At 57.9% G+C, this 26537-nt stretch overlaps 3 protein-coding genes across 5 annotated transcripts; 1 reads left to right on the top strand and 2 right to left on the bottom strand.

Moving 5' to 3' along the window:
* The first annotated feature begins 2720 nt into the window (after positions 1-2720).
* ZFAND2B (zinc finger AN1-type containing 2B) lies at positions 2721-8626 on the top strand. Of its 2 annotated transcripts, none has more exons than XM_032115409.1 (9): positions 2721-2833; positions 3570-3664; positions 4092-4223; positions 4860-5011; positions 5465-5572; positions 5742-5811; positions 6354-6430; positions 7062-7143; positions 7400-8626. In XM_032115409.1, exons 1-9 carry the CDS (start codon positions 2779-2781, stop codon positions 7436-7438), a joined length of 810 nt encoding a protein of 269 aa, XP_031971300.1. In that variant the 5' UTR covers positions 2721-2778; the 3' UTR covers positions 7439-8626. The 2 variants fall into 2 exon arrangements, with proteins under 2 accessions (XP_031971300.1, XP_031971301.1); XM_032115410.1 differs by having other exon boundaries at positions 2722-2833; positions 7065-7143.
* Positions 8627-8925: 299 nt separating this feature from the next.
* Positions 8926-15913, bottom strand: ABCB6 (ATP binding cassette subfamily B member 6 (Langereis blood group)). 2 transcript variants are annotated; one of them, XM_032115402.1, is made up of 20 exons: positions 15819-15913; positions 14433-14964; positions 13761-13898; positions 13288-13477; positions 12988-13080; positions 12539-12731; positions 12338-12459; positions 12147-12256; positions 11993-12058; positions 11732-11857; positions 11567-11643; positions 11399-11462; positions 11217-11302; positions 11054-11111; positions 10770-10874; positions 10194-10368; positions 9787-9899; positions 9581-9675; positions 9333-9401; positions 8926-9243 (listed from the first exon to the last, which is right to left on the bottom strand). In XM_032115402.1, exons 2-20 carry the CDS (start codon positions 14946-14948, stop codon positions 9117-9119), a joined length of 2523 nt encoding a protein of 840 aa, XP_031971293.1. In that variant the 5' UTR covers positions 14949-14964; positions 15819-15913; the 3' UTR covers positions 8926-9116. The 2 variants fall into 2 exon arrangements, with proteins under 2 accessions (XP_031971293.1, XP_031971292.1); XM_032115401.1 differs by lacking the exon at positions 15819-15913 and adding an exon at positions 15562-15633.
* A 242-nt stretch (positions 15914-16155) lies between these two features.
* ATG9A (autophagy related 9A) lies at positions 16156-26436 on the bottom strand. Its single transcript, XM_032114467.1, has 14 exons — positions 26253-26436; positions 25978-26021; positions 24606-24670; positions 24149-24310; positions 23904-24045; positions 22210-22958; positions 21730-21883; positions 21329-21508; positions 20255-20500; positions 19744-19964; positions 19205-19322; positions 18813-19035; positions 18528-18670; positions 16156-18423 (listed from the first exon to the last, which is right to left on the bottom strand). The coding sequence occupies exons 1-14, from the start codon at positions 26353-26355 to the stop codon at positions 18418-18420; spliced, it is 2556 nt and encodes an 851-aa protein (XP_031970358.1). The 5' UTR covers positions 26356-26436; the 3' UTR covers positions 16156-18417.
* Positions 26437-26537: the final 101 nt, after the last annotated feature.

The raw sequence follows: 26537 nt of genomic DNA, 5'->3' as shown, positions 1-26537 counted from the left end.
CACAGATTCTGAGCTCTCTGATGAGGAGGCTTCTATCCTGGAGAGTGGGGGCTTTTCTGTTTCAAGGGCTACTACCCCACAGCTGACGGACGTTTCTGAAGGTACATGATGGGACATCTTGCTGCCCCCTTATCCTTGGTGTTTTGGCCGAGAACAATGGGTCTTACAAATGGGAGGGCAGGTAGAGAACCCAGCTATTTGCATGGGAAGAGCATTGAAAGGAGGAAGGAAAAGCAGTGCAGCATGCCCTGACTTCATGGCTGATCATAAGCTGGTCCTGAGTGGACGTCTGACTCTAATTACTGCCCCACAAAGCAATGCTGTCTTGTGACTCCAGCAAAGGAGCAAGGCCACCCACAAAGTCCCACAGAAATAACTGAATAGGATAGTCACACACCTGTATGTGATGCTGGGTGAAACAGGTCAGGCACCCCATCCTGTCAAACTTAGTAGCTCAGAGAAGGGCTGGTTAGTGGTGAGGAACATGGGGGTAATCACTTGGATGTGGCTAATTGGGTGTCTGGGAAGGAGCAGGCAGGTGACGTGCTGTAGACACAGTTTCCCTTACCTTGGGGGTTTTAATGGGGGGCTCTAGATGCAGAGAGCCTGAGCTGGAGCAGGAAGTCCTCTCTGGGCACAGAGCACATAGAACAGGATCACAAAAGAAACATTCCATGTGAATCATGCCACTGGCAGGAGGGAATAGCTGCAGACCTCTTCCTGCTGTGCTCCAAGGATAGGGAAGGTACCTGAAAGTCAGCTGTGGTGTGTCAGCTGGGGTAAGGTGGGTGAGAGGTCAAGGTGAGGGAACCTGTACCTTAATGCTGGTGCCTTTCAGACCTGGATCAGCAGAGCCTGCACAGTGAGCCAGAGGAGTCGTTTTCCAAGGACCTGGCAGAGTTTCCATCAGTGGAAGAATATCATTCCAGAGACCTGGGACCACAGAGTGATGAAGACGTGTTTGGTGTGCCTCTGGGTCCTGAGCTTGCCCACGCTGCCTGTGAGCTGGACTCAGCAGAGAAGGAGGCCGTGGACTCTGACCTCTCCATCCTTCGCCTCGCGTCTCCTCTCCATTTTGTAAATACGCACTTCAATGGGAGTGGGCAAGCGGCAGGAGGCAACGCAGAGCCAAAGACTGTCCCTGCCCCAGGCTTGGGCATCTGCATTAACACGCTGAGCGAGGAGATCGTCACCACTGCCATCACCACAGCGGTGCAGAACACCCTCTCTGCCCTCCTGCGGTCCTCAGAGGCCAGTGAAGGGCCCTCCCTCTCTGAGTTCCTCCCCACCGAGCCTGAAGAGAAACTGAGCTTCCAAGCACACCTGTCAGAGAGCGAAGTGGTGGAGACAGAGACAGAAGCTTCACCAGAGGATGAGGAGGAAGCAGATGACTTTGAGCTACTGGATCAGGGGGAGCTGGAGCAAATGGATGTAGAGCTGGGGCTCGGAGAAGAGCAGGTGGCACAAGAGGCTGCTCCATCTTCCTCCTCTCACGTGCTTGCTGAGCTGCCAAAGCAAGGAGATGAGGAGGAGGCAGTGATGACAGCAGCATCTATGTCTTAGGTCTTATTTGTGCACCCCCTTTTTCTCCATCATCACTGGAAAGAAGGAAAAACTCAGAGTGAACATGCAGTGGGTTTTTAGATGTTTGTGTTGACTGGGATGGAAACGCATCAGTGTTAATGTGCTATGTCTGGAATAATGAATCCTTTCCATCCTTCTAGAGCCTGGCCTTCACTGGCTGAGCAGGAGGCCCTGCAGCTGGGGAGGAGCCAGCTCCTAGAAGCCTTATGCCACAATTGAAACACCAACCCCAGCAAACGCTTCCTAGTAATGGTGCAGTATTTTGATCTGTCTTCTGTTTGTCTTTCGTTTTGCACGCAGAGTACCAAGCTAGCTGTAGCTGCTGCTAATACCCACATCCCCAGTAGGACATATGCAATCTTATTTTATTGGGTTTTTAAATGGCTAAAAATGTAAATAATTTTAACTTTCATTGGTTTTGTCTGGGGGGAGGGATGGGGTGCACAGTCAAATGTGGATCTCAGGGGTTAGCAAAGAGAAAGAGGTCTTTGGAGCAGAGGGTAGCAAGGGGACAAGGGCAGATGGGTGTTGTGCAAAGAGACCCCTTCTGCAGACTGCTACTGTCTTTTGTGTCACTGCTGGAACAGGGTGTTGGGTGATACCTGCTTTTTTTCCCTGTCTCATTTGAGTTCTGTTACTGGGTGGCTGTGGAGTTAATTTTTTTGCAATCAATGAAATTCACTCCTGGCCCTGTTCAGTACTCCAGTTTCTTGCTGCCGTGGCATCTCCTGCCTTCCGCACCACTGACCCTTCTAGCACCCCATCTGTGCTCTGCTGGGCATCGTAGCATGGCACCTGGAGACTCCGAGGTGGCTGGAATAGAGCCAGGAGCTCTGTTACACGGCAGGATCCGTGGTTTGTGCCCCTTGGGGCAGGGGAGGAAGGATGGAGAGAAAAGTTCAAGCTGGGGGCAGAGACACATCTTGCTGGCCTGGCACGGCAGGATGGCTCTGGCGCTGGCCCTCGTGGACTCCGCCTTTGCCCTGAGCCTTCCCTCAGCGCCGGGGCAGGTCTCTGGAGCTGCTCTTCCCACGGATCCCCGGGGTGCTGCCGGAGGAAGGGGACGCGGAGGGGCGGGGGGCCGCCCGGAGCCGCGGGGCGGGGCTGTGCCGGGGCGGGGCTGTGCCTGCTCCCGCCCCGTGACGCCCCGCCGGAAGCGGGCGCGGCGGGGCCGCCGGTGGCGGCAGTGCCGCCATGGAGTTCCCGGACCTGGGCGCGCACTGCTCCTGGCCCGCCTGCCAGCGCCTGGGTGAGCGCCGGGGGTGCTCGGGGGGCGGGCACGGCTCGTGCGCCGGCGAGACGGCCGCGGGCTTGGGCCTGGGCGGCACGGGCCGGGCAGCTCGGCCTGCGGGGAGGCGGCGGGGCGGCGCCGGGCGCCCGCTCGGTAACGGGGCTTAAAGGCAGGGCCGTGTCGCCCGTGCTGCCCTTGGCGGAGGGGTCCCTGTCCTTCCCGCTGCCCGTGGGTGCCCCGCTAGGGCGGGGCTGGCTGTCCGTGGCGGTAGACCGGGGGTTCCGCCGGTGGCTCTACCCGGGTGGACAGCGGCTCTTGCCCGGGGATAGCGGGGCAGGGCCCGGGCAGACATCCCCGCTGCCGGCCCTCGGTGCTGTAGGCTGGGGAGGCCGCACGCGGCGGGGCCGCTTGGGCCCGTCCATACCCCGGTTATCCCGGTGGCGAACCCCGTGGCGGCTGTGGCAGCATCACTTCCCACCGGTTTGAGGCCGGCAGCCCACGGGGAACTCGGTGTGATTCAGGATGCTACTCCTGATCTCGGGGACGGCACGTTTTGAGGAGGAACCTTTGGTATTTCTGGAGATGTGGCTGTGAACCTGTAGCCCTTTTGTTTCCGTGCTGAGGGATGAGAGGTGCGGCCCTGGCTTTGCCGCGGGTCACTGTTGTGCCTTCGGGAAGTCGGGGAGGTCCCCGGACTGCGGCTGGGCTGTGCTGATCTCTATGTTCTCTGCCCATGCCATATCCCTGCTCCTAGACTTCCTCCCCCTGAAGTGCGATGCCTGCGAGCAGATCTTCTGCACCGACCACATCGCTTACGCCCAGCACGATTGCACTTCTGCCTACAAGAAGGTAAGTGCAGAGAGCAGATCTCATCCACCCTCCTACACGGAGCTACTGAGCTTTTCTAGCCGCTGGTCATAATATCTGTGGTGACTTTGGTCACTTGAGCAGTCCCCCTTGGGATGTATACTGAGTCTGAGGATGTCCCTGAAAGCCAGGATCTGCATCTCAGTGCCACAAACGTCCAGCCCTCCCTTTCCCACTGGGCGAAATGGTTTGGGCATCTCCCAGCCATACCATTTTCCCTTCCCAGAGTGTATGTCCGTGCCTCTGCACCTGCTGTGCAAGCTGGTTGGAGGGTCATGAGCAAGATCTCAAACAGCAGCTGAAGCTGTGGAAGCCATGGTAGGCAGGTCCTGAAAGGGAGAGAGATGACTGCACAGCACTCGAGGTTGCCCAGTTACCTGCTCCCAGCTCGCTTTTGTTGTCTCTGCAGGATGTGCAGGTCCCAGTATGTCCCCTCTGCAACACCCCGGTCCCTGTGAGGCGGGGGGAGATGCCTGATGTTGTGGTGGGTGAGCACATTGACCGTGACTGCAAGTCTGACCCTGCACAACGCAAGCGCAAGGTATGTACTGTGTGGCTCTGCCAGGTCACTGATGGAGCCTGGGAATGGGATGAAAACAACACAGATCTAGCCCTGCCTGGTGCTGTCTCTGTTGACACAGGCTAATGTCAGGGAGGGTTGGTGAGCTGGAGGTGTACGCATCCGCAGGGCTTTGTGGAGGCAGTCTGGGACCAAGGTGGTAATGGAGTGGGGCTGGGCAGCCACCTGGGATATAAGGATGGGAAACTGCATGCTGCTATTAGGAAAATGCAATCAGCAGTTAGCTACCCCATCTTGCCAGGAGATGAAATTGCTGCAGGGAGCTGGCCCTGCAGGAATCCAGCCCGGCAGCAGCTGGAATGCTCTGGGCTGTCCCCACTGCACTGGCATGGAAGGCAGGAGTCCCTGGGCAAGGCACTCTTTTTCTTGCTGTGCATTCTGTGATTGTGGAGACCCTTGTCTATGGAGACTGAAGCACCAGTGAATTACTAATGAACTATCTAAAGAAAGCCAGTATTCAGAGACAAACTTCAGAGCCTTGCAGGAAATACACTGGTGGGGAAGGCTGGTCAGTGCCCAGAGCCTGGCATGGAGAGAAGGGACAGCCCCAGCCCCGCAGCACATGCTCCTTTTCACCACTGCTGTGTCATCTTTCAGATCTTCACCAACAAGTGTTTGAAGCCTGGCTGCAAGCAGAAGGAGATGATGAAGGTGATCTGTGACCAGTGCCACAAGAACTACTGCCTCAAGCACCGGCACCCTCTGGACCATGACTGCAGTGGGGCAGGGCGTCCCCTTTCCAAAGCAGGGTGAGGGCCTGGGAACAGACAGTCTGGCAGGGGTGGGGCTGTGTTTGCCAGATAGGTGACAGGGAAGAAGCCCATCTCCTGGCCCACTGTCTGGGACTGCTGCATTCTCACACACCCTGCCCTGTGTGCCGGGGTGTCCTCCAGCAGCGCCAAGCACAGCCGTATGCACCATCTCTCCTGCAGCAAAAGTTATCAGTACTGCCTGTTGACTGCTTTGCTCTTGCTTCTTTCCCCAACCCCTTATTCTGTAGCCAGTGGTTTCTGCCTATCCTGGTACAGGGTTTCAGGGAGAGAAACAGCACTTGAAACTCTTGGGAGTAACAGCCACAACATGGGAGGAAGAGGAGCCAGGGAGGTGTCTTGCTTATCCAGCTTCATCTCCCATGGTGTTCAATGCCTAGGAATTGCTCATGATGGTAAAACAGTTTCTCATAGGTGTCCTGTCTGTCCTAGACACGCTGCAGTTACCAGAGCCCAGGCATCCTCCTCCAAAATAGTCACTGCATCGAGCAGCAGACCTGCCCGGCCAGCAGACAGCTCCTCTTCTCCAGCCTCTGCCAGGTAGGGTGATGACCTGAATTGTAATTCTGAGGTGGGCATGACTAGGCTCAGCTTGGCTCCCTGTGGAACACCAGAGTGACAGTTCACTGCTTCTTGTGCCTCAGCAGGACTGGTAGTTGTACCAGGGCTCCCTGCCTTGACAATAACCTAGCTTCTGTTCTGTTTGCAGGGGAAGCAGAGCAGCTGCGTCACAGACTCGCAGCACCTCCCCTCCAGCTGTCATGCTGCAGAACGGGCTGGTGAGTGGCTTGGCCTGGGCATTTGGGGTGGTTTCTGTGCCCTCTAGGAAGTGACTGCAACAAGTGCTTTCTAGTCCACACTCTGTAGGTGACTGTGCTCCTAACTGGGCCTTCCCTGGAAGACAGTGATCCTGGACGCTCTGTGGGAAATCAGAGCTTGCTCTGGTGCCTGCAGATGACAGCTCTCAGCTGCACTTGGTGCTTGGCTTTCCCCAAAGGGACAAAGTGCACCAGCCATTTTCCTTGGGTGTTGTCTTTCTGTAGTACAAGCAAAAGCTGGAGGAGGAGACTGGAAGTTGCTTTCCACTGGTATTCTTGGCATACTCCTGCATTAGTAGGCAGGGATGTGTCCCTGTGGGCAGGGAGAGAACACTGCCGTTCTGTCCAGGGCCCCAGTTTTTCACCTTGGCTGTGTCTGGCCTCCTGGAGAGAGGAGATTTGCCCACTCTTGGCCAGGAAAGACTGTACCTGCCACATGTGCTTTCAGGGCTGCCCCCTGCCCCCCACCCTGGCCAAGCTGGTGACAAGGTGTTTTGTTTCAGAGTGAGGAAGAGGCACTGCAGCGAGCTCTGGAGATGTCCCTGGCAGAGTCAGCACGCAGCTCAGCACAGCCACCCAGGTACAGCCCCAAAACACGTGGTGTGTGATGTGATGTGGTGTGGTGTGGTGTGAACCCACCCTGTGTGTGAAAGGTGAAAGGTGCCTGGGGAAGCATCATGTGGCTCTGGGATAACATTCCTCTCAGCACGTGTTTCCATATGATGCCTCTCTAGCTGACAGGGGAAAAAAGGAAGAGTCCAGAGCCATCAGGGAACTCTGTTCAGCAAGCAGGCCCTCAGCCCTAGGGGTGCTGGTAGGGGACAGTGACTGACACACAGAGTAGGGCAAACCATTCTCTGACCACTAACCCAGCTAATGGGTTTTGCCAGAGTGTGACAGGTGGAGTAGAGGTGTTCATGGAGGACAGCTAGGAGCTCATGTCCCCAGGCACAGAGCCCAGTGCTGCTAAAAGCACCCTCTTACAGACTGGACTTAACATGGCTCTCCTTGGCCAAGATTCCTGGCTGCCAGCCCCAGCTGGATCCTCTGTTCCCTCCCCAGCCCCATGCCTGTTCAGAGTGATCCTCAGTTGCTCGTTGCCCTTAGATGTGCTAGGGGGTTGCAGTGAGATGCTGAAACCCAGAAGGGCTCTGAGCACTTGGCTGGTGAGCCTGAGGGAGGTTGGGGCACACCATGCACCACTGTCCCAGCAGCACACAGGAGGAGGAGGATCTGGCACTGGCCCAGGCACTGTCAGCAAGCGAAGCCGAGTACCAGCAGTCACAGCGGCAGGTGAGTGAGGCTGGCTATGGGCTCTGTGCTGTCGTGGGGTTGATCCTGGCCCAGCTGTGTGAGGGAGGGGGCCTCCCTGGGTTCTCCTTCTTCTGGGCTCTGTCTATGCTGGGTTTCCTCACCAGGAGGGCAGCCCAGCCTTGGGGCAGTGGCTGAGCACACAGCTCTCGGAACTTGGGCACTGGATGTGCCCTCTTGTAGGAGAGAGGAAGAAGCCTGTTTTCCCTTGTTCACTGTGTGCATCTTTCTGTTCCAGGCGCACGGCTCAAAGCCATCAAACTGCAGCATGTCGTAGGCAGGTGTGAGGCAGGGTGTGCCAGCGGACATAGGATCCCACTTGTGACCCAAGGAGTGGCTCTGGCCTCCCACACGGATGCCATGGGGTTCTGGCTTGGACACTGGTAACAAGAGCCCCTTGCCAAGGACAGCTCATCTCCCTGGGAGCTGTAAGCCACCAAATATACACTGACACTTCAGCCCTAGTACCTATATAAAATTAGTGCAGCAAATTCCTGATGCTCCCAGGGAGGTGAAGACTGTACAGGACAAGGCTGGACACACACTGACCAAAGCAAGCAGCAGCCCAGGGTCTGCACTTACCCACAGTTGCCACCGCCATGTCCCAATACTGCTGGGACTGTGGGGCGAGGGCAGAGCCGTGTGGGGACATCTCTGCTTGCTCAAGACATACAGCTGGGATGTAGCTGTCTTCTGCAGTAGTGGGGGGCTGGATTCCATGCTCTGGGGAGAGCCGTGCCAGCTCCTCAGCAAAGAGCAAATGTGGCTGGGGTGGTCTCTTGCCTGGGCATGGCACGGCTGAATGTGCAGCCTCCCAGCAGCGCGAAGGCAGCGCCTCCCCCGCTCCCCACACCCTTGTGCCTCCCTGCTGTTTGCATGCACAAGAGCACGTTGGGCCTTACCCTGTTCGGCTGGGGCACAAGGCCTCTCTGAGACTGAATGGAGCTGCATTGCATTTCTGGTTTAATATGATAAGTAACCTTGGTGGTGACTTGAATGCCAGTGTCGCTCACACGGGATGGTTGCAGCTGCCTTCCTGTTGCTGGCTGCTCTCTGCTGCCCTAAACTTCAACAGGGCCTTGTTTAAATGCTGCTGGGGTAGGAATGCTTCCCTCCTTCCAGCTGCGTTGACAGGGATCCCCTCCTGGATAGTAGTAGCACAGAACCCCTCCTTATAAACAAAGCCATGAGCCTGGTTGGGTGGGGGGGATTTGTCCTGCTGGCCTCTTGCAGGGGGTCTGCAGCCATGCAAAGCTGTGCTGCTTTCCCACCTGCTGCTGGAACTGTTCCTGACTGCTGGGCTGTGCCTGGTTCTGCACAGGACTGGGCTGTCCTGCTCTGAGCAGCTGAGGGAGGGGGGTTCAGGTTGGGTCCAGGGAATGCTGAGACTTGTCAAAGTGCTGCTTGGGAGAAAATAAAAGCTGGATCATAGCACAAGGTACAGAGGTGCCTGAGGGAGCAGTCACTTGGTGTCCAGCCCAGAGTGGCACATCTCTGTGGATGGTGGTTGAAGTGGGGGGCACATAGGGGTGAGGAGACACCAGCTGCCCTGCTTTTCCACTGCTGTTGGGGTGCAGCGCCCTGCCAAGCTCAGCCCTTTGTGTGGGGATGGGGCAGGTACTGACAGCCTGCTCAGCCCCTTGCCCACCTAAGCTCAAGGAGCTCAACCTCATGGCAGAGCTGCCGGTTGACCCAAGGGCACAGGCACTAACCCTGCCTGCCCCCACCAGAAGGCGTGTACCCTGCCCAGAGCACACAGGCATGGACCTGGGAAGGACCTGGTTTAAGAAATTACACAACAGCAAAACAAACATGTACAAATGTAATGGAGTGTCCAACCAAGCCCCTGCAGCTCTAGGGCAGGCAGGGCCCCAGTGTGCAGTCAGTAAAAGACTCCCAGGCAGTGTGGGGGCCTGGACCCAAGTCAGTGTCACAGCAGAGCCTCCTGGTCATGCTCATGACCCTTTCTTGCTGCCCTGGGGCTTCTCAGTATGGTGCTCCTTGCTCTCACCCTCGTCCCTCGTCTGCTGCTGCAGCCACATGCCAGCGTACACACCTCCCTTCTGCAGCAGCTCCTCGTGCCTGTAAGGAGAGTGGAGGGATGCTGAGTCCTGAGCTGGCCCCAGAGCCAGGGAGGGGATCCCCTCCCCCAGTTCTGTCCCTGTGCTCACCTCCCTCGCTCCACGATGTGCCCATCCTTAAGCACCAGGATCTGGTCTGCACCCACCACAGTGGAGAGCCTGCAGAGAAAAGCGGGTGTTACCCTGACTTGGTGGGGAGAGGGTTCCTGAGGGTTTGCACAGTGCCAGGAGCTGCAATCCCAGGGGCTCTCACCTCCTGAGCAGGGGGCAGGTCTGTGTGCCCCTCTGTGCGGGTCTGGCCAGCACCTCCCAGATCAGCCCTTTCCCCTTTTCCCTACCTATGTGCAACAACGATGGTGGTGCGGTGGGCGCAGACCTTGGCCAGAGAAGCCTGGATGTTCCTCTCAGTCTCTGTGTCAAGTGCAGATGTGGCCTGCAAGGGGGGAGACACAGCATGGGGAAGGGATAGAGGCAGTGTGGGCAGCTGCTGGACATAGGGCTGCTGCAGAGCTGGGTAAGGCTGGGCTGGGGCCGCTGCTGTTACCTCATCCAGCAGGATAATGTGGGGACTCTTCAGGATGGTTCGTGCAATGGCGACACGCTGCTTCTCACCCCCGCTCAGCTTCAGCCCCCGCTCTCCAACCTGGGTGTTGTATCCTGCAGGCACAAAAGCAGAAATGTGCTGTGCTGGTGCCCTCTGGAGATGGGGACCTGCTGCCCTGGGAGGTCCTGCTGTGACCACACAGCCACGTGGTGGAGCCTCAGCCCATCCCTGTCCAGGGGCTGATCTAGAGCCCTGGAAAGAAGGCAAGGAAAAGCAAAGCAAGGCACAGAGTTGTGCAGGTGTCCCCGTGGGAGATGTCACCCGAGGATGCCCGTGAGGGCAGCTAGAAGGTCTTAGAGGACCCTGGGATGGCAGGGGAACATAGAGGGAACTGCAGGGGGCCTCACCATCAGGAAAAGAAAGGATGCGGTCATGGATGTCAGCAGCCCGGGCTGCCTCCTGCACCTCCTGGTCCGTGGCCAGGATCCGTCCATAGCGGATATTGTTGGCGATGGTGTCATTGAAGAGCACCGTGTCCTGGGGCACCACCCCAATATGAGCACGCAGCGAAGCCTGCTTCACCTGGGAGGCAGGGGGGAGAGGGCTCAGGCAGACGCACACCCAATGCAAAGATCCTTCCAAAACCCAATCCTACCCTCAACCATGAGCCCCACTCCTTGAAAGGTGCTCTAGGGTCACCCTGCACCGCAGGCTCAGCTGCATCTCCACCCAGCAGCGGGGGGCCCTGACAGTGCCCCAGTCCTTCCCAGGGAGCCCTGGTCAGTACCCAGCATTTCAGCCTGGGGTCCTGCAGTCACGCCATCAGCCCATTTCTGGCACAGCCATCAGCCTGCAAAGGGGCTGTGGGGGCTGTGTGTTCACCCCTGCCCTGGGGAGGTGCCAGTGCCTGCACCGAGCAGTGCTGCTAGGCCCAGATGAGCTGGTGTGTCCCCCCCCCAGTCCTTGGAGGCCCTCCCCCTCACCTGGGAGATGTCCTGCCCATCAATGCGGATGCAGCCACCCCGCACATCGTAGAAGCGGAAGAGCAGACGGATGATGGTGCTCTTTCCGGAGCCTGAAGGTCCCACCTGCACACAAAGGTAAAGGGACTTGGAGATTGGAAATTCCCAGCTCCTGGAGACCAGGGGCTGGACAGGAAAGGGCTGGCCCTGCTGGGGGTCTGTCCTTCCCACCTTCATATTTTCCAGCCTCTCTACCCCCATCCTTCCCTCCCACAGTGAACGCACACTCAAGGTCCCGGTCTCACCAGAGCCAGGGTCTGCCCAGGCATCACAGAGAAAGAGACATCCTGCAGGATTTCCTTCCTGGGAGATGGAGATAGAGAGGGGCTCAGGGCCACTCCATGGCCCCACAGTCCTGTGCCAGATCCCATAGCAGATTTGTCCCACCCTGTGCCCAGTGCCCCATACCCATCCATGTAGCTGAAGTGCACGTTCTCAAACTCGATCTGCCCAGCTTCCAAGTGCAGGTCGCTGGCGTTCACCACATCTTTCACCTGCCGAAGGAGAGGTGCAGCCTCAGAGCCAGCCTATCCCCAGGGCAGGACCACGGGCTGAGCCAGGGAGCAAGGTCCAGGAAAGGTGGCACCCACCTCCTGGTCCTCGTGGAAGAGCTCAAACATGTTTTCCATGTCCACAAAGGAGTTCTGGATCATCCTGAAGAGGGCAAAGACCAGAGGGAAGAATTTGGGGGAGCACATACCGACCCAGTCACCCACAGAGAGGGGGACACCAGGTACCTCCACAGCTCCCAGCATTACCTATAATAAGTCCCGAACCAGTTGAGTGGTGTGTAGAGCTGAATTATGTAGGTGCCAAAGAGGACAAAATCTCCCACCTGGAAGGGACAGGGTATAGGGGTCCGTAACCACCAGCCCCAGGGCCCCACCTCAGCAGGGGTCTGCACAGGCTGGCACCAGCCTTACCTGCAGCTTGTTTTCGGTGACAAAGTAGGCACAGAGCAGGGACCCCGCCAGCAGCCCCAGGCCAATGACCAAGTTCTGGGTCTGGTTGAGGAGGCCCAGAGAGGCACTGACCTTCCACTCTGAGACCTGGAAGAAACAAGGTCCTGTGGGATGTTGCTGCCTCCAAACCAGACCCATGGTGATCTCCATCATCCCCACAGGTGCCTGTGAGGTTTGACTTCTTCCCCCTTGGTGCCCCCAAAGGTGCTGAGCACCCCGTACCTGGTACTTGACAATGGCGTCGTTAAAGCGGTTCACCTCATAGCTCTCTGCATTGTAGTACTTCACCTACAGGACACAGAGCTGGTATCAGTGCCCAAATAGTCCCCTGCAGCACCAAGCAGTGCTCAGTGACCACCCCCAATGCCTACAGTACCGTCTCGAAATTGAGGAGCGAGTCCACGGCCCGGGACTTGGCCTCATTGTCCCGTCTGTTCATGTCCCGACGGTACTTGGTTCTCCACTCAGTGATGAAGATGGTCAGAGCTGTGGACAGGAGGAAGCTGCATTGGAAGGCTCCTGCCACCCCACAGCCTGGCAGCCCTGCACCCTGATCCCCCCACTCACTCAGGTATAGGCTCATACACACGAAGATGATGAGGCCAAACCAGGCGCTGAAGACCGAGGTGAAGTAAACTATGCCGATGACAATATCCGCAATGGTGGGGACAATGCTGAAGACAATATAGCTGGGGGGTGGGAAGGGAGATGGGGCATCAGCCCAGCTCGGTGGGGCTGCCCGGCCACCCCCCACGGGCACATTCTGACCTGAGCAGGCTGTTGATGCTGCTGGTGCCCCGGTCCACACTACGCAGGACCTCACCAGTGCGACGCCCCAGGTGCCAACGCAGGGACAGCCCGTGCAGGTGGGCAAAGAGCTGCACCTGCACCTGCCGGTTGGTGAACTGCTGCACCCACACCCACAGGAAGGTGCGCAGGTTGCTCACAAAGCCAGTGGAACCTGCAGGGCAACATGGAAATATCAACTGAGATCAGCCCCACTGGGGCATGCAGCCGACTTCAGAAAGCCCAGCTGGGAAAGGGGGATTTGGGATGAAGCCCACTCACTCTCCCTAACCTGGGACCAGCCCTGGTTGCTGATTCCAAGAGAGAGCAGCAGTGATGGGGCATATGGGCTTCCCTGGCCACCCGAGCACTGGTATGATGTGCTCAATATCGTCTCTCGTCAGTGCCCCATCCTTCCCAGTGGTCCTTACCAGCACCTCCACCTTGCAGGAACTTCAGCCCCACATAGCTGCAGACAGTCCAGGCCAGGGTGTGCCAGGGAGCGCCCACTGTCAGCTCATTCACTGTGGGAAGTGTGCCAAGGGTGAGGATGGAGGGACAGGGAGCATCCCAGGGTACCTGTGGGAACCAGCCCCAGCAGCCAGCGCTGGACCCTGACCCCCTGGACTCTGCTCCTGCCAAACCCCCACAGCCCTCCAGGTCACTTGCACACCCCCCAGCACTTGGTGAGGCTGTGGCGAGCCTCACACACCAAGCTCCAGGTGCCTCACCGATGTTCTTGTAGTAGATGGGGACGAAGACATTGATGGCCCGCTCCAGCCCCATGAGTGCCATGCAGAACAGCACCAGCCCCTGCAGCAGGTGGTTGCCCCTCGGCCACATGTACGGCACCAGTAGCCGCAGCTTCCTCCGGAAATCCTTCCAGGTGGAGGTCGTCCTGCTGGCATCAGTCAGGAGTGGCTGGGGGAGAGCAGACCAAGGAGTCATTGCCCTGGCACCCCAACCCAGCTGGCAATGGCCCTGGACAATATCCCAAGAAAACCAGCCCCACTCCAGAGTGCCTACTCCATCCTCCAAACAGGACTGACAGCATCCTACTGACAGCAAGCAGGGAGCTTAGGCAGCCCTAACCTTGTTCCTCCCACATCTCCTGAAGATGCTGATCCCAGGGCAGCTGTATTTCCATTTTATCCGCAGCGCCCTCCTGGCTATATCCTAAAACTGCTTCAGTCCCAGGACTCACCTGGCTGTTTTCCACATCCCGCTCCTCCTCATTCACCAGAAGCATGTAGGGCTTGTGAGGCAGCCCTGGGGCCTTCATGCCCAGGACAAAGAGCATGAATGTGCAGATGTAACGCAGCAGCCAGAAGCCAAACTGCACCTGAATGGAGAGTGAGAGTTCAGTGTCTCAGATGGACCTCTGCACAACCCTGGGCATGGGATGGGTATGATCTCAGAGAGACAATGAACAGGGCATGGGGATGGGGTGCAGTGTACCAGGGGACAGCCCATGCAGCTCAGTGGGAGTCCCTGCTTGAGCACAGCACCTCAGGCAGCACCCAGACCCCCTCCCTCCTTCCTCCCCGCCTCATCTGGCTCCATGCCCTCTGGCTGGTGCACCTACCCTAAGGGGTGCAGGGAGCAAAGGGCTGTGGGAAGCAGGCAAACACCCCTACTTCTGCACCTGGGTCTGGGCCTGGTAGAAGCAGGAGCTGAGCTGGGTAGGGGCATGGAGAGGTGTGTGCTAGCTGGGCTTGGGACTGAAACATCTGGCAGATGTGTGGGTGCAACCCAGGACTGTATACACCCTGGGTATGGCAGGTCATGATATGCATACTCCATCCCCACACCATCATGTGGCAGCCCTTCCCTCCCTCAAAAGCACTGTTTCCCTGCCCACAGCCCCCCAGCCCACCTTCTGGTTGGTGTCCTCCAGTGCCCACCACCACAGAGGGCTCCTCCAGCACACCAGGGTCAGGTTCTCAGCAGCAAAGGCCAGTGCCCAAAAGAGGAGGAGGACAGTGCCATGGCCCCGTGTCCGGTCATGGGCCAGCACCCGGGTATGCTCCAGCTGCAGGAGGCCAATGGCACAGCCCCAGCTGAGGGTCCAGAGGCAGGCATGCAGCAACATATACCCATAGAGCCGTCTCAGCCCCACTCCTTGCCACAGCAGCCCACCAAAGGGCTGCAGGGCCAGGAACAGGGACAGCAGGACCTGGATGCGGTAGAGGCGGGAGCGGGGAATGTACTTGGGCTCCATGGCACGGCTGAAGCGGGCGTAGCAGGCATACTGCAGGGCGCCCAGCAACAGGCAGACGCTCAGCAGCACGGACGGCACCAGCGTGAAGAAGAAGCAGGGCTGGAAGCCCTGCTGGACCCAGGCCTGGGTGATGGAGTTGTTGCCCTCACAGTAGCCTCCCAGCACGGCCATCCTGGCAGGTCACCAGCTGCGGAGAGAAGAGAGCACGAGGCAAGGTTTCAGGACTCACAGTGGGACAGCACGGCCAAGCAGCAAGGGCCCTCATGGGGCAGGGGCAAGTACCACTGGACATGGACACACAGGAGATGCTGCATGCAGCACACACACAGCGGTGCATGCAAGCAGGGCCAGTTTTGCATGGGGATGGCCACACCTCCTGTGTGCCCTGGACGGGAGCACAACACTGGGCCCTCCAGAGCCACCCAGCCCCTGGGGATGCCCTCGGACATGACAGCGGGAGCCGCAGGGATAGAAAGGCAGAGTGAAGCTGGGACCAGTCTCAGGTGGGAGGGAGCAACGGGAGTGATGCAGCGGCAGTGCGGGCGGGGGGGGGGGGGGGGGGGGGGGATGCGGAGGATGCTCGGGGAACCGCGGGGCCGTGCAGGAGAGAGGCAAGGGCAAAGACAGGAACACGTCGGGAAACACTCGCGGAGGACGAGGCAGAGGCCGCACCAGGTCAATGTCCGGGCGGTGCCGGCGTCGCTCAGGTCCGGGACAGGCGACCGCGGCCCCGTCGCCGCCGTGTCGCCCCGAGCGCCGTGCCGGCCCCGCCGCGTCCGCTCACCTGCCCCGGGCCGCCGGCCTTGGCCCGGTCCGGGCTCTGCGCCGCCGCCCGCCGCTGCCAGCCGGGCCCCAGCGCCGCTCCGCCCCGCCCCGCTCCCCGCCCCGCGCCGGCACCGCCGGCTCCTGCCCGCCCGCCTCGCTCCCGGCACTGCGACTCCAGCGTGTGTCCCTTCCCCGGGCCCCGGTGCCCAACCCTGGGCGGCACGGACCTCCCCCGCAGCGCCGGGGATGGGGAGGGGTCGATGCTGTGGGACGCACCCTTAGGCCGGTGGCAGCGGAGGGTCTCCGCCTCCGCCGTGAGACGCCCCGCTCTCGTTTATCGCCGCCGTCAGCCCGGCCCTGCGGTGCCGCGATAGCCCCTTGAGCCCCAGTGGGGCCTCCCGCCAGAGGTCAGGCAGGATGCGGTACTGCCCTCACGGCAGTGAGGATAAATATAGCCCCTGCCGCCTCCCGTGGCTGGGACTACGCTCCTTGGAGCTCCCAGTGCCGCCGGAGCAGCCGGCAAGCTCCTCACAGCCTTCTGCTACCATTGCAGGCCGGGCCAAGGTGGGCTGCACGGTACCACAGAGCGAAGGGAGACTCGAACACAGGCAGGGATGATACACCCCATCTTTATTAGACGGCTATACAGCTGTACAGCAAGGGCACGGGGGTACAATACCCAGGACCCCCGTGCCTGCGCATCTCAGGAGGAGATGAGGAAGAGTGGCTCGCCATGCACATGGGACACTGACGACACAAGCAAAACATGCGGCAAAGACTTGGGCCTGCTGTGCCTGGCCTCTCCCTCCTGCCAGCCCAGGGAAAGATCCAGAGTTTCCCCCTGCCCCAGGGCACTGCCTCCAGCCGTTCAGCTGTACAGACCAGCAGCGACTCCATTGGGAAGCCCAGACACAGTGTGCCATAGGCCCAGTGAGGGGAGGCAGCAGCCTGGGTGCCAAGAGAAGCCACTGGAAAATCTGTGATCCTGGGAGATGTGCTTTCAGCTTCCTTTTATCAAGCCATGACAGTCCCAAGCTGAAGCTGCTGTGGAGCAGATGCAGCCACTTCTCCGTGGAAGGACCCCAGCAGCACCCAGGTCCACAGAGCCCTGACCCCAGCACTCAAGAGCTGATCCCCACTCTGAGCTCTGCTTTAGCACGCACTGCTTGATCTCATCCAGACCCCAGAGCAGTGGTAGCTCCAGCCCTGCCCAGCCATCCCCATGGCAACAGGGAGCCTGCTACCCCCCAAAGAGCCTGCTCCTGTGCAAGCCCCCTTAGCCCTGCTCATGCCCAGGCTACCTGGGTGTAGAAGTGCTGGCAGCAGGTGGCTTGGAGCCGTCCCAGGCTCAAAGGGCAGAGGGCAATAACCCTGGCAGGAGAAGAGGGATGGCAGAAGGAAGAGGGAGAGAAGAAGAGGGACAGCAGAGGAGGATGTGCAGTGGTCGCAGAGGGCATGGCAAAAGCAAGCTGCCCCTGCCAGAGGCAAGGGGAATGGAAAGCAAGTTGTGGGCAGGAGTTAGCTGGGATGCAAACCCCCAGAAACTGCAAAGAGAAGAGAGGGAGAACAGAAGGATGGTGGGATGTTCTTGTCTGAGGTCACACTGCACAGCTGGGATCCTGATTCCCCACCACCATCCCAAGGCTTGGCTGAGTTGTGCCTCTCCCTTCTGGGTTCAGGATGCCCCTCCTTGCTCTGCCAGGCATGAGACAGCTGCATGGTGTATGGTCTCCACAGCAGCTGAAACCATATTGCAAGCAAAAGGAAGGTTTCAGGAGGAAAGGAGGAGCTGGGAACCTCTGGGTGAAGATTCGAGGTGAACCAAAGCCTTTGCCTGGGAAGAGGAAAGGCCCAGTTCCACAGGAACAGCTGCATCAGGAGGACAGACCCAATACGACAGCACCTGAGCATGGGGAAAGAGGCCTTTTCTGGGCCTGGGGAAAAGGAACCAACACACCCTTCAGGGTGGGCTCTGAGGGGGCTGTGAGCACTCCTGGAAGATGCTGGGCTGCTCCACACTGGGGTGTCTTTGGCACTGCAGGAGGGCCCACTAGTAGCCCACATCCCATGGGTGCCACACATGGGGAGGATGCTGCTGCCCCGGCACAGAGGCATCACCCCAATGACCTTTCCTTGCATGCAGGGAATGGGCCAACTGTCATGAGTCAGGGAAGAGCTGCAGCATCCCTGGATCGAGCCAGAGCTGTTCCCACCAGCTCTGTATCCCACCTGTACTCACACCAGCAGCAGACACCAGGGCCCATCCCTCTGCAGGGTGCTAGGGCAGAGCGTTGGGTGACTGCCCCACTGTTGTCCTGCTTGGGCTGAAGGGCACAACACTGGTCCTCTCTGGGAGGACTCATGTGGTCCTAGGCACCTCCTCAGGGCTGCAGGCAGGGCAGTGTGGTGCTACAGGCTGAGCTAGACCACCCTCAACAACTCTTGCCCTCATTTTGGTGGCAGGTCCCAGCTTCGGGTGCACATCTCGATGGAGCTGATGCCATCTCACATCCCTCTGAAGAGCAGCTGCTGCTGCCACCTCCAAGTCAGTCCACTAGCAGCTCCTCACTGCTAGTCATGTCAGCTTCCACAGGCTCTGCAGAGATCCTCCGACATGGACAACACAGATGTGAACATGGACACAGGTTATGTACTCACACACGCATCCACCCCACAAGTCAGAGTGGTGCTGACTTGACACATGGCTGGACACAAGGTGCCACAGCAAAGCCGCCAGCCTGGCAGTTTTGTCTCTTCGGCAATTGATGGCAACAAAATGTCCACTCAGGACCGGAGAAGAAACAAGCTGATGCCGCATCTTGCTGCCCAGGTGGCTCCCAAACTGCAAGCCCCATGAGATCCCCAGTCTGCCAGGCTATACCTGCAAGACAGAGAGAATGTGGCACCTACTGAGACCACCTGCCAGCACCCCAACCTGGCATCAGAGCACACCTTGCCGCTCTCGGCCATAGCCATCACCCTTACCTTGTGGATCTGTGGCGGAAGCTCGTCCTCTGAGCTCTCCTCTGGCACGGGCTCTGGGTGCCTCGCTGACTGCCCGTCCTCGGCCCAGCCTCCCAGAGGGAGGCGGGAGAAGTGTGATGGGGCCCTGTGCACTGTGCCTGGGTCTGCAAGAGAGGCAAGATGTTAGATTAGCTACTTGGGGGACTGCCAGTGTCTCACAGCAGGCAGGCTGCTCGTGCCAGTCCATAAAGGGCATCAGTTACAGAGCTCTGACCTGAACTCGAACCTCTGCCCTGGCTCCTGTACCTGTGATGCCACCGTATCGCCGCTGGAAACCAGTCTGCAGTGTGGCCGTCTCCTCGGCAGGCTGCCGAGGTGAGGAGAAGGGGTAGCTGGCAGAACGGGGAATGGGGACAGGGCCACCCCGCTGAGCATCCAGCTCCTCATGGGCGCTCTCCCCACTCTCGTCACTCTCTCTTCGATGCCAAGTATGCCGCTCGGGCTCCAGCTGGGCATGCTGCTTGTGCAACTGCAGGCCAAAACATGAGTGACTCAGCTGTGTGGGAGAAACCAGATGCCCAAACACACCCTCTCTGCAGCACTGCATACACACTGGTTTTCTCATCATGACAGACAGGGCAGTCCCCTGCCTGCCTTGCTCCGTGCCCCTCTGGCCAGCCCAGCTCTGGGTTGCTCACCTCGTGCATGTAGAGTGCATGAAGACTCATTTCAGTGGAGGCGTACTCCGACAGGATCATGCTCTGCAGTTGACCCTCCCAGGCGCTGCTCCCCGAACTCACAGTCCTTGCATCAGCACTGCCATGGAACACACCAGTAGTGTTTGCTACCCAGGGGCCCCCACACTGCCCAGCCCCTCTCCACTCTAATGTCAGGCTCACTGAAATCAGCTCCGGAGCTGGGTACGAAGAGGCTCTCTGCAGCATCTCCCCAACTACACAAGGTGACCAGCCCTGCTATGGCACTGCCTCTTCCCTACATGGGGGTCTCTCACTACTGTGGTACCTACAGGAGAACAACAGGACCCTTACCCTATCCTTTGGGGCCAGCCTTAGCACCTGGCACCTAGCACCTAATCCTGGGTCTTACTCTGCTTGTGAATGTCCCTTGCTGTCCAAGATAAATGCCACCATGCATCTAGGACAACAGGATGCAATTTGCACAAAGGGTAAAGGAATGTGCAAGGTGTCTGGCTGCCCTTCTCCAGCCAGCAGCTTACCCAGAGGCTGTCATGGCACTGGTGCCACGAGGCTGGGCTCCCTCTCCATCCCTTCCCGATGCCTGGAAGCCACTGGAAGCCTGCTGGGCAGACTGGAGTGGGGAGAAGGAACGCAGAGCTGAGGCCACTTCCGAGAGATGGCGGGAAGCCTGTCCATCCCGGCTCATGTGGAAGCCCAGCGCCGAGGAGCCCGCTATCACATTGGCAATCAGACTGTGAGGCTGCAGAGTTGAAAAGGAAAGAGTCACTGTCTTGTGCAGAGCTGGAGGACTGATCCCACCAGAAACACAGAGCTGGGCTATCTTGGCCCCTCTCCCAACTCACAGGGCTCTAGGACAAGCTGTTACCTTCTCTAGAAACCCAGAAGTGTCCCAGATAGTGCTGATCTATCACATTTGCATCCCCAGACACATCCCAGACAAAGGCAAAATTGCCCGGAGGGCCTGACAATGAATTTGCCAGCATCTAGTAAGCACCCCAAGAACAACCCACATGCCCTGAGCCTGGGCACCTCTGACTCCGACTGCAGGGACTGGATGGAGCTGAAGAGGGCATTTTCAGGGAGCACAGCCTGCTGAGCCAGTGCCACGCTGCTGTCCCGGTGCACCCGCTCCTTCAGAAAGCCGATGAAGGCTGTGCTCTCACGGGGTGGCTGCCACTTGGGGTTGGTGATAGCAAAGTGCATGAGGGATAGCTCCGTCTTGCCATCCTCGGCCTGCTGGTAAATGGAGGCCTCCGTCTTTCCTGCTGACATCCACTGTGGACAACAGACAGGTAATGAGAGACAGGATCTGCTTTACAACCCTGCCAGCCCTGGAAATCTTGCAATCAGTCTGGGCAAAGCATGCAACACCCAGCCCAATCAAGCCCATGGCTCCCTATGTAGCAGGTGCTACACTGAAAGTCCCCATGCTCATTCAGCCCTCTCAGCCTGGGGAAGAAGCAACAAGCACAGTGTGTTCCACCTCCATCCCAGCGCATGAATTGCTGCAAGGGAACTGGGGAGCTGGGAACAGTCACAAAATACAGAGCTGAATGCCTTATCTTGCACTCTCCAGCTCACAGCAGGACATTCCTTCTTAAAAGCTTCCTGCCACAATGAGTTCACCTCCTTCCTCATTTACGTCTGTGTCACTAAGAAGTCTTTCCCTAGACAAGTAACCCAAATTCCCAGGTACACAAAAAAAATGAACCCCTTTTCCCTCCATCGTAGATTTTGCATAACGGAAAATCCTTCCCATTTCCTCTAGGCTGATTCTCTCCTGAGCACAAGCAGGTCAGCTTCTTAGTGGTCACACTTTCTAAATGTCCAAATATCCCCATTCCACTCTCCTGAGGACACAGAACCCTTGGCTGTGAAAACATGCAATGACATCAAAGAAATGACACAGCCTGATTCCCAAAGCATCTGGTCAATAATCACAGCTGGGCCACAAGAGCCTTCTGGAGCTGGTGACCTGTGTTGCCAAACCCAGACACCCTACCAAGAGGTGGGTGGCTGGGCTGTGAGCTGCCAGGAGTGGTGAGTTAGGGCCTCTCATGGGTCTAAAGGACCAGACATGCCAGTGGGCAACCCAGGACCTACCGCTGGGTGGCCGTGCTGGCGCACGTCCATCTGGGCAAAGGAGCAGGTGTCACCCACGCCCACCACCTCCACGGTGAAGTTACGGAAGAAGTCAACAATGTCCAAGGACTTGGGCCGCAGGCAGATGATGAGGATCAAGGGGGTAATGATGGGACTTAGAAGCTCTTCCAGGATGAAGACCTGAGCACAGAAACAATGGGTTCAGCACAAGCTTGAGGTTCAAAAAACCCACAATCCCAAAGGCAGCCCCTAGATGTGGCCCTCCGTCTTCTGAGGCAGGGTATCTCTGAGGATGCTGCCTTGTTCCTCTACAAGCCCAGGAGCTGCTGAGCTCTCCAGCAGCTTCTCCCTCCTGCAGGGATAGGGGCGAGTCCCCAGCTCCCCAGTTAAGCCAAGCTCACCGCTTTGTACTGGAAGAGCTGGGCAAACTCATCCCTGGTCTCGTAGCGGTGGGCGTTGCCCTGCCAGTGGTCAGGCATGTAGTGGATGTGTGCCAGGATGACTCGCAGCAGCTGCTCTGGGCAAAAGACCAGGTGCTGGTCAGGGATGAAGGACCTGCAGGACAGGACAGGGAAACACCGCAGCATTACACCTCAGTTCCTGGGAGATATCATCTTGGGAGGGCGAGGTGACTGGCCCATATCACAGCTCCACCTGTAACCTTCCGACCAGCCCAGGCCCTCATATCATACAACCACTGCAGCCAGGATCACTACTACCCCCTTTCTCCAGCCCGGTCCGGCCTCTCCCCAGCCATGTCCCTCACTCACGCAGATTCACATCCATTTGCAAGCCAAGAGCATGTTTACATGGATTGCTGCCAGCCCCACTGCTCCCTACAGCGCTGCCAGGAGCACAGGGGCAGCACAGACCCACCTCACCTGCACACCGTGATGCCCACCCCGAGCAGGGTGACCGTGGTCAGGACGTGCTCAACCGCAAGCACGTCCTCATCATAGATGGTGAGAGCGATGAGCACAGCCAGGATGGAGCCAGCAAAGAAGGCCACGTTCTTGGCCACGATGGTGAGAAGCGGGGAGATAAAGCAGTTCATGTACTTGGAAGCTGGCTTGTACCCCTTGCTGAGGCGTGAGTGCAGTTCGTGATCCAGCTCGTTGAAGTGTCGGAGGTAACAGCGGCCATAGAGAGACCAGCAGCGGGCACCCAGGCTGCCTGGCTCCCGCTTCAGGATCTCCGTGTAGCTGAAGAAAGCATAGAGGATCTGCCAGATGAGGATGAGGGGACAGAGGAGGAAGTTAGCAATGCCAATCCAGAGGATGCGAGTACTGAGCTTCTCAGCCAGCTCCAGGCGGTTCCCGGCCCGCTTGTATTCGGCCTTCAAGCTCCACTCGTTCTCAAAGAGGGAGCCGGGACCCCAGAAGAAGATGAGCTCAAAGTTGTACTTGAGCCCACGCGTGTAGAAGACGGTGTCTCCTAGCAGGGGCAGGCGGAAGCGGATGGGCAGCAGTGACTTGTTCACCATGGCCACCATGTAGTTCTTGAAACGAAGGATGCGGTGATAGATGTCCAGCTCTGTCAGCTCCTTCTTGTGGATGCATATCTGGTGCTCCTTCTGGATCTGCACAATGCGAGCCTGCACCTCCTGCCAGGTGTAGTAGGGCAGGGTGGACTGGAAGGGGACAAGCAGCAAGATTAGGGGCAAGAAGCATCCAGGGACAGAAGCCAGGCTGAGCCCACCGAAGTAGCAGCTCCCAGCACGCACCTGGGGTGCTAACAAAGTCCATAACACCAGGACATGAGGCACCCTCTGGCACTGCTTCAGCCTGCAGCAGGCAAACCCCACACCTTGCCCTGGTGCCCTTTATCCCCTAGATTAACACAGATGACTGTTTCCCAGCCACTCGTGCACCAGCTTCCCTGGAGGCACAAACACAGGTCCAGGCTTGCATGGGTCCTCCCAGAGCTGCCATTTGGAGTCAGTAGGGAGAAACAAACAAGGAAGAGACTTAAACAGTGTCCCAGAGGGAGCCCATGGAAAAACTGGGGACAAACCAAGCCTCTTGGCTCACCCCACCTTTCTCAAGACACTTTCTCCCTTCAAAGGATGCGCACATCATGTGAAAAGGATGCCTTTTCATGTTGTCCCTTAGAGCAAGGACTCTGGACTAGGATGTATGTGCCAGCCTCAAACCCCATCTGTGACACACTGATCTCCTGTGTGACCTTCACAACTAAGTAGCTCCAAACCTCCCAAGTAAACAAGGAAGCTGAGGTTGTCCACATCCCAGAGAGGTATGAGGATATCCTTGCTTATGCCTTCTCTGTGGAAGGCATCACAGAAAAGGCCACCGCTGAAGAATACATATACTGGGTGGCATATGGCAGAAGCACGCACCAGCAGGCAGAGAGGCTGACCGGGCAGAGAGGGGTTAACACAGAATAAGCTGGCTGCTGGAGAAGAGGCTGAAAGGAGGCCATGTGGTTATGGAGCAGAGGGAAGAGCGCTCAGTTCAACTGAGAAGTGGAGAGGCGTAAAGGCAAATTGCAACCACCCAGCAAATGCCTCCCATGACCCTCAGCAGCCCCACAGGTGGCCCCTGGCTCAGAGACTTACCATGGGGATTTTCAGGGCATTGATGTAGAAGGAGTGAATCTCCCAGTAGCAGCAAATGTTGTAGATAAACTTGACGAGTCGGTGGATCCAGAAAACTCCAGCTATCACCAGGATGCAGATGAGGAAGCTGTTTGCCTGGATTCTGCAAGCAGGAAGAGGCAAGTAGTGGGATACAGGCCCAGACAGGAGCCCTGAGTACTTAAGAAAACAAGAGCAGTGGCTAACATGCCCTCCACTGCCCCTACCTTGCACTGCAGACATTTGGAGGCAGGAAAGCATCTGGTAGAGTCACCTTAACGGGCTCACTCGGATGCTGGCTGTGATTTAATGCTTTGTTGGCAAAGAGGATGTCATAATCAACACAGCTGATAAGAAAGGTGGTGAATGCCACCACAAAGATGAACTGCCTGTGAAAAAAGAGAATGTTGTGAGGGAATCACCTTTCTGCTCTGCCCCAAAACATGAAGCAGCCAGGGTCATATGCCATGGAGATGCAATCCCACAGCCATGGCAGCAGGAAAGCTCACAGGCAATGGTTTCTCAAAGTGAAGTGCAGGTCTGGGGCATGGAAAATCCTAATGAAGGGGAGATGACAACTATGAAAGGAACCCTTCCACCCACACAGCCGCAAGAGCTTGGCAAGTGCCCTTGGCTGTTCCCCAGCAGCTGTCACAGCCACAACAGAGGGGAACCTGCACTTACATGAGCTCAAAGATCTCTCCAATGAGCATGCACGTGAAGCCATTCTTCTGATGCAGGTTATAGACGTGAAAGCTACAGTCAAGGAGAACAGCATGGAGACTCCTCTCTGATGAAGGATGGAGAGGCTTCTGTCCCACTGGTATTCCACAGCTCCTCAGCCAAGTCTCCCTTCACCACCAAGAGAAAACCTCTTCCACCCCTACTCATCAGCAAGTTGGTTCCACACTGCAGGAAAACACACTCTGCCCAGGTAAAGCACAGCTGGGGTAGAAGGACTTGGCTTCATTCATGCTCTTTTCTTCCTCCACTCAACACCCATAGTGAGGTCTGTCCAGCACAGAGCAGAAACTCAGCCTGCACTCAGGCTGCACAAGGGTGGATAGGGCAGGGCATGGTAGGGCAGAACAAGACAGAGACAGGCAAAAATGCATTTAGTGGCACCTAGCTCCTGGTCCTGACCCCAGCAATGTAGTCAGCATAACTAACACCATTCTATAAAGCAAGCAGCCCTTCTCTGTCACCGAGTGCATCATCTGTTAGTAGGTCACCCTTTCCCCACTTATCCGGTGCTGAAGGTCCTGTGAACCAAGTAGAAAAATCAAATGGGTTCCTCCTTCTGCTCCCTATTGGCCTCAAGATTCCTTGGCACCAGGCTGATTACTCTCTTCCGTGCTGTCCTTGAAGGTCCCAGGCACACGGCCAACCCAAAAGAGGTGATGACCCCGTCACAGAACAGGGAAGTAATAACAGCACCCAGAGCACTATCCACAAAATCATGGAGTTACTAATCCTAAGTGGGAACTTGTATCATAGCTGCTGCCAGGCAGTGAGACCCAGGACTCCGCAGTACCAGGGACACCCCCATTGTCATCTGCTTGACTCACATTCTTTTATGTGATTTTTGAGTCTACATTATGATCGTTATGATGATACAGCAAACCATATATTAAGATATGACCAGATCTGTAGAGAGTCTAGATTATTAGAAACCACAAACTAAGAAATTCTGTTCTATGCTACTTATAAAATTGTACTACACTGATTCTGCCTACAGAAATCCTGTGCTACTCTGATTGTAAATGCCACGCCAGCAATAAAATCCTGTTAAGAATATAAAGCGTTAACTGTAACTACAACAGTACCATCTCCACTCTCGCAAATGTTCCTAGAAGCACCTGTAGGACCCTGTGTCAAGTGACCGCATCCCAAGGGGTGGGGGCTCTGTTAACGCCTCTGGAGCTGTGTAGTGTCCTACAGGAAGGGGCTGACACTGCACAAGCTCCAAGTTACACCAAGCTCCATGTTTTCCCAGGACTTAAAGCCGGGACGAGGGGGATACAACCCGCCTGACCCTCGCCCTGCAAAAGGATATGCGAGAGAAGAAAAGGTCGAGGTTCTCGATGTGATGCCACGGAGCTGAAGGAAGAAGCAACACAGAGTGAGGGGCCCTCAGCACACCCACCCTTGGTGTTGTGACCGGCGCAACCTACCCCTTCCCCGCTGCGCCTGGCGCCCGAAGCCCCCAACCAGCGCCGCAGCCGCCACCCCGGCTCCCCTCGGTGTCCAGCGGCTCCCCTGCGTCCCCGGTCTCTCCCGCACCCCGCCGCCGGCCAGGCCCCAACCCCCGGTGCTGGTGCCGTCGCTCACACTTGGCGCCCTCGGGGACGTGGACGAGCAGGTCGCCACCACCGGGGGGAGACTCGGTGGAGGAGCTCTCCAGGCGCTGGTACTGCGTCTCGAAATGGGCCATGGCGGGGCCCCGCGCCGCCGCCGCCGCCACCGGCCCGGCCCGGCCCGGCCCGGCGCGGCGCGGCCCGGCCCTCTCGGCCCCGCCCGCGACTGGCAGGCGCGGCGGCCAATGGCGAGCGGGGGGCGGGACGCGGACGGCCAATGGACGCGCGGGGGCGGGACCCGCGGCGGCGGCGCGCGGGA

Source organism: Corvus moneduloides, chromosome 7 (genome assembly GCF_009650955.1).
Source record: "Corvus moneduloides isolate bCorMon1 chromosome 7, bCorMon1.pri, whole genome shotgun sequence".
Lineage (NCBI taxonomy): Eukaryota > Metazoa > Chordata > Aves > Passeriformes > Corvidae > Corvus > Corvus moneduloides.
This window is presented reverse-complemented; position numbering and strand designations above follow the sequence as displayed.